This window comes from Numenius arquata, chromosome 1 (genome assembly GCF_964106895.1).
Source record: "Numenius arquata chromosome 1, bNumArq3.hap1.1, whole genome shotgun sequence".
In the NCBI taxonomy this organism is placed as follows: domain Eukaryota; kingdom Metazoa; phylum Chordata; class Aves; order Charadriiformes; family Scolopacidae; genus Numenius; species Numenius arquata.
In genome coordinates, this window is record NC_133576.1 from 127,226,348 (window position 1) to 127,238,619 (window position 12,272).

Here is a 12,272-nt window from a genome sequence, read left to right on the forward strand (position 1 = left end):
AAAACTGACAGACCATGCCAACCTCATGAAGTTCAACAAGGCCAAGTGCAATGTCCTGCACCTGGGTCAGGGCAACCCCAAGCACAAATACAGGTTGGGTGGAGAATGGCTTGAGAGCAGCGCTGAGGAGAAGGGCTTGGGGGTGTTGGTGGATGAGAAGCTCGCCATGAGTCAGCAATGTGCACTTGCAGCCCAGAAAGCCAACTGCATCCTGGGCTGCATCAAAAGAAGCATGGCCAGCAGGTCGAGGGAGGTGATTCTGCACCTCTACTCTGCTCTTGTGAGACCCCACCCGGAGTACCGTATCCAGCTTTGGAGTTGTCAGCACAGGAAGAACATGGACCGGTTGGAATGGGTCCAGAAAAGGGCCATAAGGATGATCAGAGGGCTGGAGCACCTCTCCTATGAAGACAGGCTAAGAAAGTTGGGATTGTTCAGCCTGGAGAAGAAAAGGATCCAGAAAAAATTTACAACAGCCTTCTAGTTCCTAAAGGGGGCCTATAGGAGAGATGGGGAGGGACTATTTATCAACAAGTGTAGAGATAGGATGAGGGATAATGGTTTTAAACTGGAAGAGGGAAGATTTAGATGAGAAACTAGGAAGAAATTCTTTACTGTGAGAGTGGTGAAGCACTGGAACAGGTTGCCCAGAGAAGTTGTGGATGCCCCATCCCTGGAAGTGTTCAAGGTCAGGCTGGATGGGGCTTTGAGCAACCTGCTCTAGTGGAAGGTGTCCCTGCCCATGGCAGGGAGTTGAAACTAGGTGATTTTTAAGGTCCCTTCCAACCTAAACCCTTCTATGATTCTATAATAAACATTAGGGTTAATCTTTAACAAATCTTTTTGATACTAATTATCAGTTAATTAACAACTATCAGCTTTCTTCAGGGATGGAAATAGTCTATGTCTGTGAAACTGTTGATTTTGTATATTTATTATTTATTACCTTACTATCCTACACTGGCTCTTTTTATTGCTTAATTTCTACCACTGAGGAAATTATTATTACTTCTTCCAAACTTTTCTTAATGCTGGGAAAGAGATCTTTAGATAACCCAGTGATGTTTGGACTGTTTAGTATGAGGAAGAGGAGGCTGAGGGGAGACCTCATCACTCTCTACAACTACTTGAAAGGACACTGTAGAGAGGTTGGTGCGGGTCTCTTCGTACAGGTAACTAACGGCAGAACAAAAGGGAATGGCTTCAAGCTCCAACAGGGTAGGTTTAGACTGAACATTAGGAAAGAATTTTTCACAGAAAGAGTGGTCGGGCATTGGAATAGGCTGCCCAGGGAGGTGGTTGAGTCACCATCCCTGGATGTGTTTAAGAGACGTTTAGATGTGGTGTTGGGGGATATGGTATAGGGGAGAACTTTGTAGTGTAGGGTAGATGGTTGGACTCGATGATCCCAAGGGTCTCTTCCAACCTGGATGATTCTATGATTCTATGATTCTATGATTCTATGTTTAAACAACATATCCCAGAGTTCAGCCTGAAATAAGCATATGCATAACACATTCCATCATGGAAAAGTAGAAATGAATATCCTTAATACCTTGATACTATATGTTCTATTATTATGTGAGGCTATTAATCACATAGAATTATAATAGATGAGATTCAGTTCATAGAACTATGATGATGCCAAAAAAAACCCAACCCTGAAGGTCAAGGTTCACACCCAGTTACATGAGAATAGCTTGGTCAGATACACCGACCTCTGTTGAGGTATAAACTAATTTGTTCTAATGGAACACAGTAGAAAGTGTCCTCTGATGTCTGAAATTGTACAAGTTCTCTATTTTTCTGGAAATTTAATCATAGCAAAGTCACTAGGCAGTATCTATACAGAGATAAAAAAAGGAATTACTTAATTCTCTCCTGTACAGTAATAATGTTAAAGTTAACATCTTTTCAAGAGAGATAAAAAAGATAAAAAAGAAGAAAAAGCTGGAATGAAAATGTGTGAACTTGAAAAAACTGCCTTATGGTATCAAGCATCAAATATTTTATACTCCCTGTGTTTCTATTTCCTAAATTTGAAGAGTCTCTTGTTTTTATTAGTCAACATAATTTACTGCTCCCAATCAGCATCCAAGCCTGTAAAGATCCATTTTAAGAACCCTGTTTATTATTTGTAAACAGTTATTAAATAATCCCTCAAAGTTTCTAATGCATTATAAAGTCAGTTATGAAATGATGCATAATTTTTTTTCCTGCTAAAACTTTTTATCTCCTCAGATAGAATTTTAGAGTGTTTTTATAACCCAACTTGAAATGAAATTGAATTGTATGAAATGTCTGATTGTCAAGGACATCTGAACAAATGAGGTATTCATTTTATTCAGAATCCATTGAAGGATTTCTTGATGTTTATATTTAATTTGCTTCATATCAAGGAGCTAAGCTCCCCTTTGAGACACCTCATGAAAGAAATAAAAGATTAATAAAAGCCCAGGAAGTTTCTACACTCTTGCAGAGTTTGACAGAAAGCTTTAATATTATTCCATTTCTTCCTCACAGATAAATAGAGACCAATGTTGTCATAGGAGTGTCTTTTGTCGCAAGCTGCCCAGTCCTCTTGGTACAGGTACTGTTTATATATCAAAATCTGAGAACAATGACAAATATATCAAGTAGAATATTTTTGAATTAATGATCCTGGGCTGCATCAAGGGCTGTGTCGAGATGTGTTGCCAGCAGATCCAGAGAGGTGATTCTGCCACTTTACTCTGCTCTGGTGAGACCTCATCTGGAGTACTGTGTGCAGGTCTGGAGCCCTCAACATAGGAAGGACATGGACCTGATAGAGAGGGTCCAGAGGAGGGCCACTAAAATGATCAGGGGGTTGGAGCACCTCTGCTATGAGGACAGGCTGAGGGAGCTGGGGTTGTTCAGCCTGGAGAAGAGGAGGCTCCAGGGAGACCTAATAGCGACCTTCCAGTACCTGAGGGGGGCCTACACGAAGGCTGGAGACAGTCTGTTTGCAAAGGCCGGCAATGACAGAACAAGGGATAATGGCTTTAAACTGGAAAAAAGCAGATTTAGATTAGACATTAGGAATAAGTTCTTTACCATGAGGGTGGTGGAGCACTGGAATAGGTTGCCAAGGGAGGTGGTTGAGGCCCCTTCCCTGGAGACATTCAAGGTAAGGCTCGACGAGGCCCTGGGCAACCTGGTCTAGTTGGGGGTGTCCCCACTGACTGCGGGGGCGTCGCACTAGATGACATTTGAAGGTCCCTTCCGGCCCAGATGATTCTATGATTATATGATTCTATACATATGTCCAGAGAATACAGACCATATAAATTATTTTATTTATACAGTGACATTTGGAAAAGCTGTTTAGAACCACGAGGCCTTCCTGTGGTTTCTGACAGATGTGCTGACTGCGTAGGATAATGTCAATTGTGATGCCAACCATTAGAACTCAGAAAGACATATGATTTTTAAACTTAAGTGAATATTTGAGAAGTTGAATGTGATTCAATTAATTTTATAATCAAAAAGCTTAAAAAGCCATATTCAATATCATACAATAGAACTCAGCGACATAGTGTCAAGTAAATTTTCAGGCAGCTGAATGTTTGTTTTAATGCCATTCTTAATTTCTCACTTCCTTATTTGAGTCCATCCTCAGCTGTTTCTTTCTTCACAAATTACTATCATTTTCTTTAACTTTAATGAGCACCCTTTTCAGTAGTTATACTATCCTGTATTTTGAAGTATAATGTATACATATTTTTTAAATTCTGTCATCTCTCTTTAATATTTGTCAATTGACAAGGCAATATAAGCTAAAGCAATTTCTATCAAAACGAAAAAGTACAGTACTATTAATGGAATATTTTAATTGTCATCCCAGATGTTTTTTACAAGGCCCATGTTATTGCATTCTGTGAAGGAGGCAGAACGAGGTAGTTGTTCTAAATAATAAATATGATTTAGCAACAAGAATTTTCCTGAATATTTTTTCAAGGTAGATTTACAGAGACTGTAAAGTTAGACAGACAGTCTGGGTCTCTTCACTGAGAAACTTGCTCAGTCATATAGGAAGGCCAGCAATATATTAAGAAACACTAAAGAACTTCATTACAATAAAGGGGCTTTTCAGAAATCCCAACAGATAAAAACTAAGGCATGGAAGCCTGGTAGAAATTTATGCATGTGAAAAAATTAACAGGGACATTGTTGAGGAGCGCTTCATCTATGTGCAAATGCCTCCCCAATACTCCAGCACAGTTCAGAAGGTTGGATTATCACAGTTGTATGACAGCCAGCCGTGAAACTCAAATTTGCTTGAGGCTGATATATACTACCCACTTGACATTTAAGAAAATCTGTGCAATTTTCCTTCACAGATTTTGCTTCTTATCTCAGTGATGTAGACTGCTGCATTTACCCTTATTTACTCTCTCCGTTTGTTATACTGTGCTGTGTGCCTATGTACTGTTAGTATGATATGGATAATTAATCTGTTGAACTTCTGCACAAAACTGGAACCCAATAAAAGAATGAAGAAATGCCATAAGTAAACAATAGAACAAGATGTGAATAATAAATATGACAATAAAATTCTATCTGTTTTTGTCAGAGTTCAAACTAATTAAAAAGACAGTCAGTGCTTTGGGTTTTTAATTTTCAAAGGTTGATATTGAAAAGATCAGGTCTGCTATGTTAATTCAGCAAAACTAAACACCTGAAACTCAATAATTAACATAGGTACTAAACCAGCAAAAGAAAATAGGAAAAGATACAGTAAAACATGCAGCTTTTTGCTCCAGAGGCTGCATGCTGTGCAGACAGAAGTTTCAACTTGTTATGATGAATAAACTTAATTCCTTTCTAATCTGTGAACATGTTTTTTCCTTACTCTGTTAAACTAATCTGTCTTTAAGTCCAGCTTTTGTAATGCTTCTACAGCCCAGGACTAGTCTTAGCTCTAGAAAAAGCCATAAGCAAGACAAAAGGCGCAGAATATCTCTCTCTCTCCCTTTCTCTCTCTCTGATTTATGTAAATATGGATTCACATATGCTGAATTGCTGAAACAAGAAGTTATTTCAAAGTTATTTCTGAATCACTTGAAAGCATCGTTAATTGTGGAACATCTTGGAAAAAGGAAAATATAGGCACTTATGGAATCATTAATTATTATTCTCAAAAATAACACTATTTTGACAGAAAATAAAACCAAAAAGTGGTTATAATGTAAAAAATATTAATCTTTTTGCTGTAAAAGAGCAAATAACACAGTTGCCTCTACTGGCAGATATTCCAAAAGAATCACAGTTACATATCATTTATACTGAAATGTCATACTGCTCCATAAGACATATTATTGGGAAGTGTTTTCTTTTGACTTTGAGGGAAAAGATCCTAAGCCACTTTTTGATAATAAGATTTAGGTACTTATTTACAGAAAAAACTACTGCAGTTAAATGACTGGATGAAATTCAAAACTGCCTGGGTAACTAACTATCATTGTAATCAAAGCTATTGTAGTGTTCTTGGTGGTACTTAATCAGTGCATTGAATTGGAGCCTGGAAGTGTAACAGGTCTTTAGTACAGCAACAGGTAAACTTTTAAGCAGTAGGACCTCAGTTCATTTGTCTCACTATGTGTGGTTTGTGTCATTTGAGATGCATGAATGTATATCTCTTGGCATCCTGCTGGTGGTCTGTATGCCCTATGTGATATTTGCCAGTTCCCCATGGATGTCTCAGATGCCTGACAGTATCTCAGTGTGGCAGTGGCCACCTGGGTTAAGGCAACTGAGCCGAGCCCTAAAGAAACAGACATTACCAGGAAAGGAGATTTGCTTCTCTCTGTCAGTGATGGAGCACCAGAATAGCAAGAAGGAGTAACTGTTCTAAACAAAATGCGTCAGGAGGAGTCAGATTGCACCTCAGCCTTCAGAGGTCTAGATATTCTCACAGCTGTTAGATGTTTCAAATGAAACTGTCTCCTTGAACACTTTTCCTTTGCCGATTGCTGCAGTAAATGCATGCATATATAGAAAAACAATAAAATCATGGTTCTTAAATTAACTAGAGTATATTTGGCTTAGTATTTTTGCATCCATGTGATACCCAGAAATAATGCCTTTCTTACCATCGTTTCTCAGTGTCAGAGGTGTAGGAGGACTCAAAACTCTGGCATTCGTCACTGTGTTTTTTACCAGGCATATATAGCTGCCAACATCAGATGTTTGCACCTTGGAGATGTAGAGATTGCCTGTCTCCTGAGAGATGAAGCGTCTGCTATCTTCTGCCACAAAAGATGGGAATTCATTAAATACCCAGCTATAGATGATCTCTAAAAGAACACAGAAAAAAATAAGAGAAAGTAATTATGGACACAATATTGTGTCATGTTAATGGATACACTCAATAAATGCTCATTAACTTTATTTAAATAATCTATAAAAAACAAGAACTAAAGGCTTTTTAAAGTTTTTATTTGCTTGTTTTAACATTGAAGAGAATTTTTTTTTTCTTCTTGGAATTTTGAAAATAGCATAAGTGTTGAGTCCACAAGTTCCCTAGGAAGACAGATACAGTTCAGGAAAAAATAATTAAATTATTCATCAACCTCAGAAAACACCCATAAAATATTAGATCTAATCTTTCAGGTCAAGGCAAAAATAATATATAAAGCATTGTTTTCTCTACTTTTTCAAATTTCCAGTGAAATATATCAAGAAGCTTCCAATAGAGCTAGGGATGACTTTTCCAAGTGTGTGTATAAACAGTTTTTATTCCAAACAGCTTTTTAAAAAATCATCAGATTCTAATAACAGTTCAATCTACCTTGCAGGCAGTATTACTGTGTTACACTTCTATCTTCCACATCTGCTTCACTGAAGAATCTCAGAACCCTTCCTATTTGCAGCTTAAATCCCTACGATCAATGAATGATTCCTTAAACCAAAGCTATCAACTGCTTTGCCTCATAATCTGACTAATCAAAGTGATTTTTAAAAAATGGTAACTGAAGGCAGTGCCTTGGTTCTTATTATTATCCCTAGAATAATTCTGTTCACCTGAAAAGTATATACTTTTCCCTTTATATTCATAATAATTGGCTCAGAAAAAAGATTATTTCCTATTATTCTGTATGAGATTATATCATGATTTATTAAAAGCTTAGATGCATTAATGTCTCAGTATTAGAAGTATCGTAAAGTTAACGAGATTCTGATTTAGCAGGGTATTCCTTACAGGGAATTATTCATGCGGAATTCCACCAATTCAGACTTAAAAGCCTTAACCTTATGTATGCTTTTTTATATGTTCTCCTTTCAATCTTGTCTTCCACTGTTTCATTTTGTCTTCACGCTTAAAAAAAATATTCTTCACTTTCTAAACTGGCACATTATCTATAAGGCAATTTCTTCTGTATTCTCTCCCTGTGATAGTCTTTAAAGAGCTGACTCTAAAATCAGAAAAGCCAAAGCAAATTCAGGTATATAAAGCCCCTACTACTGCTCCAGGATGCAAACTGCTCCATTGGTATAGCAAGTTCCAAGCTTTTAGATTCAAATTTCTTAGGTGACTACTCTCAGCTTCAGCAGGGATATGAAGACAGTAATTGCACGTAAGTCACTCTGGTTCTCTCATACTGTTATCCCCACTACAGTCAAAATTTTTTCTTGATATAAAGTTAGTTGGAAAATGAAAGGGTTAGAGAGGTGAGAGGGAACGCCTCAAAATTTAAATTTTGCTATATGCTTTTCTGCTAATGATAGGAGAGGAACTCGTATCGCTCTTCATGGTACGGGAAATGTGAAACATATTAACATCCTAGCCATAGCCAGGTGTGCAGTTTGACTGTTAAAGTACAAAAAACATTAGAAATTCCAACTGATCTGTCCGTTCTATCCTTACATTGTATCGTTTCCTGACTCAGTGGTCAGAAAGGAATAGAAAAGCACGACTGTTTGTACAACCAACATAAGCCAACAGTGCAAGCAGTGGTGTAGAGATGCAGGATCTTCTAGATTAATTTTGAAGAAGTTCAGTCTAATTTTGAAGTGAGATGAAAATTTTCTCATGAAAAACTGATGGTATTAGTACAAAAATGTTATGGTAAAGGACTAAACATATTTAGTTTAGCCCCCCTGACAGCAGGGGAAAACTTCTCCAAAATGGGGAATTAAGCTGCACACATTGACTTTTTGCTTAAAACTTTTTTCAGATCTAATTTTAATTCTGAGTGGTTACACAGGACCCTGAGGAATTCCGAGCTTACCAAGAGCTCTCTGAGTGTTCAAAATTTCCTTCCTCTTCTGTTATGTTTCAGGCAAAATACTAATTAGCCAAAAATATTTCTCTCCGAAAATTCCATTGCCACATTTTGCTATGGTGTCTTCTCTGGCAGAAATGATTCATGGCACCATAGAATTCTACAAAGCGATGATGATGATGAACACATAAGTTCAAGGAAAATGCATAGGCTTTAATTGAAGACACCTGTTACCAATTCAAATGGAAAGCAGTCTCATTAATTGCTCTGGCTTAAAAGTAGTTCAAACCAAATGTAAAGCAGTCATCGTTGTGGGTTCATTGGCAGTTCATGTAGAATAGAATTTTCTCCATTTGTACCCTAAAAACACACACAGTCAATTATTCATTTATTAATTAGAACTACTCCTAAGGGACAGATTTCAAGCAATAATTTTTTGTGCCTTTAAGGAAATGCAATTCTTAATCTTTGCTAGTGATGAATCCAGGGTGTGTGGGGGTATACTGTCATTTTTTCACCTTCTAAACGATTTTTGCTGTAAAAAATTGAGTGATGGATGAATGAGTACCAGGACAGGGTACTGAGGAAAAAGTAACAGGACTTCTGCCAAATCTGAAACTCAAATCATTTATGCTATTAAGCTGCAGTTAACGCTTTTATTTGTGCATTCCTACAGCATCCAGCCAGGAGCCCAAACTCCAAAGCACAGACAAAAGTGTTAACAGTTTACTTCTTGATCTTTGAAGGAATTACACTTTTTTTTTTCCTTTTTTTTTTTTTTTTTCATTTCTGAAGACTTTGCATCTTAATGCTCAGATCTGGAATTGATCTGGAATTCTTAACCTTCTTTGCAGGTGAAAAGACCCTTACACACTTTATGTAGTTCCTCTCCTAATAGACCTGGTCAATGAGTTCAGTATATTCTTAAATATAATTGTGAAACCTATGTCCATACAGTATCCACAGGCTTCAGTGGAAATATCTCAGGGAAGCCCTGCAATTTCCAATACATGCTATACAGAACAGTCAGAAACAACTACAGCTGGCTTGGGATCTGGGGACCCAACAGTTTTTAGCTGACAAAAACAGATGGATGATCTTGCAGAAGATTTACAAAAGGATGTTAAGAGAATGAGTGCAATTATAGAAAAATTGGTGCACCTTGACATTGATCCATTGTACAAATGTCACACACTTCTAAATTTGCAGCCATGGTAAAGAATGAAACTTGCATTGGTGCTCATATTCTGGGACTGCTAATATTCCCAGTTTGTATACCAGCAAACTTAAAATTTAGGGTTCTCATATCACAGAATTGCTAATGAAGGCTGTCCAACTACAAAACCTGGGAGGGAGGTTTGGTTTTGTTTTTTTCTTCTGGCAGTACAATGCATAAAAGAATACCCAAATGATTGCAATGACGTATAAAAATAACTAATAAAGACAGAATGATGGAGAATCAACATTTAAAACACTGCTGTCTATCTATAGACAAGTCTGTCATCTATAGTACATGCCAAATAAGATATTCTAAAACAACAGTGAATATATATTTACTTGCCACAAGTCCCACAGCAGTTCAGCACAGGAGCACAAGAAGGGAGGCTTACATTTAAATATTTTCTGAAATCTCACTCTTACAAAATAGAAAACTGCTGAGTGAGCTTTGTGAATTTCAGAACCAGACGCCTAAGACCAAACAGATCACAGAATCACAGAATATTTTTGGTTGGATGGGACCTTTGAGATCATCGAGTCCAACCAACAAAAAACCCCAAAAAAACCCCAAAAAACCCCAAACAAACAAAAACAAACAAACAAACAAATAAAAAAAACACACCCAAAAAATCCCAGAACACCAAAACCAAACCAAAACAAATGCCCACAACCACACACCACCCCACCCACAAACAGACACAAACCAACAATCTTGGGCACTAGAGCATGCCCTGAAGTGCCATGTCTACACATTTCTTAAATACCTCCAGGGATGGCGACTCCACCACCTCCCTGGGCAGGCTGTTCCAGTGCCTGACCACTCTCTCAGTAAAGTAATTCTTCCTAATACCTAATCTAAACCTCCCCTGCCGCAACTTCAGACCATTTCCTCTGGTCCTGTCATTATTGCCTTGGGAGAAGAGGTCAACACCCACCTCTCCACAACCTCCTTTCAGGTAGTTGTAGAGGGCAATGAGGTCCCCCCTCAGCCTCCTCTTCTCCAAACTAAACATGACCAGTTCCCTCAGTCTCTCCTCATATGACTTGTTCTCTAGACCCCTCACCAACTTGGTGGGTCTCCTCTGGACACGCTCCAGCACTTCAATATCCTTCCCGTAGTGAGGGGCCCAGAATTGAACGCAGTACTTGAGGTGAGGCCTCACCAGCGCCAAGTACAGAGGCATGATCACTGCCCTACTTCTGCCGGCCACGCTATTCCTGATACAGGCCAGGATGCCGTTGGCTTTCTTGGCCACCTGGGCACACTGCTGGCTCATGTTAAGCCGGCTGTCCACCAATACCCCCAGGTCCTTTTCTACTGGGCAGCTCTCCAGCCACTCTTCCCCAAGCCTGTAGCGTTGCCTGGGGTTGTTGTGACCGAAATGCAGAACCCGGCACTTGGCCTTATTAAACCTCATCTCATTGGCCTTAGCCCATTGATCCAGCCTGTCCAGGTCCCTCTGTAGAGCCCGCCGACCCCCAAGCAGATCAACACTCCCACCTAGCTTGGCGTCATCTGCAAACTTACTGAGGGTGCACTCAATCCCCTTATCCAGATCATCAATAAAGATATTAAACAAGACTGGCCCCAACACTGAGCCCTGAGGGACACCACTGGTGACCGGCCGCCAACTGGATTTCACCCCATTAATTACAACTCTCTGGGCACAGCCATCCAGCCAGTTTTTTACCCAGTGAAGAGTACACTTGTCTATGCCATGATTCGCCAGCTGCTCCAGGAGAACACTGTGGGGGACAGTGTCAAAGGCCTTACCAAAGTCCAGGTAGACAACATCCACAGCCTTCCCCACATCGAGAAGGCAGGTCACATGGTCATAGAAAGAGATCAAGTTGGTTAAGCAGGACCTCCCTTTCATAAACCCATGCTGGCTGGCCCTGATGACACTGGGCCTATTTGTACACAGCTCACTGCAGTTGTTAGTGAACTTCAAGCCTGTATTTTCCAATAATGGTTTAGGTTAAAAGATTTTACAAGTGTCATTTTGCTCAGCACACAGCACAACTGTCATTGTATTAACTTTTTAATAGGTCACTAAACTTCAGAGATGCATCTCAAGCCTGACAGGTAAATAAGGATGAGCCTCAAGAGGTTTTGAAGATAAAAGTCAGTGCTACCAAAATCTAAATAAACGAAACTACAACTGTAAAATCAGGAAGTAATTCCTCTAGATATGAACCTTCTGAATTCATGTCCTTTTGAGAAAAAAATGAGTAAATGGTTTCTCCATGCTGTACTCATTTTGCTTTCAATAGGGAAAAAAAGTTTAAGTGAAAATAGGAAACCATGAATACTGCAGTATACAGAAATTTAGAGTATTTTTATAGAATATGTGCAGAGCTTATTTTTTATTTTTATGTCCATCTATTTTATTTTTAATGTGACACCTATGCCAAAATCACAAAGGTGATGCAGAGTCCTTGCTGGAAATTACAGTTGACTTTTAATACAAAAGAAACTTTTATGTAGATACTGTTCATCAACAGCAACAGAGAGTAATTCAGAGAAATTATGAATTATAGAGGCAGTTGTGAATCGGCTTTCTCCTGTGCCTTGGGCTGAAGGACTCTTCTATTGGTAAATTCTGTTCTATGCAAAGTCTTGGTGTGAAAATTATCTAACTAATTTTGGTAACCTCAAAACTGGTATTTCCTTTTATGAATGACCAGCCTTGTTTACAGAAAAATGTCTCCCAGCTTTGTATCTGTTTTCTGATCTGATCTGAAGATCATTTGGAAAGCCTTCCAAACATCCAATTTGCTTCTGTGTTTTATTAAGCACTTTTTAGT

General features: G+C 38.6%; 1 protein-coding gene across 1 annotated transcript in view; it reads right to left on the reverse strand.

Moving 5' to 3' along the window:
- The window catches only part of CNTN5 (contactin 5), a 273,540-nt gene that overhangs the window by 178,169 nt on the left and 83,099 nt on the right, over positions 1-12,272 (reverse strand). Inside the window, exon 6 of the mRNA XM_074150159.1 lies at positions 6,114-6,317. Coding sequence (XP_074006260.1) covers positions 6,114-6,317 — 204 coding nt within the window. The remainder of the gene's footprint in view (positions 1-6,113; positions 6,318-12,272) is intronic.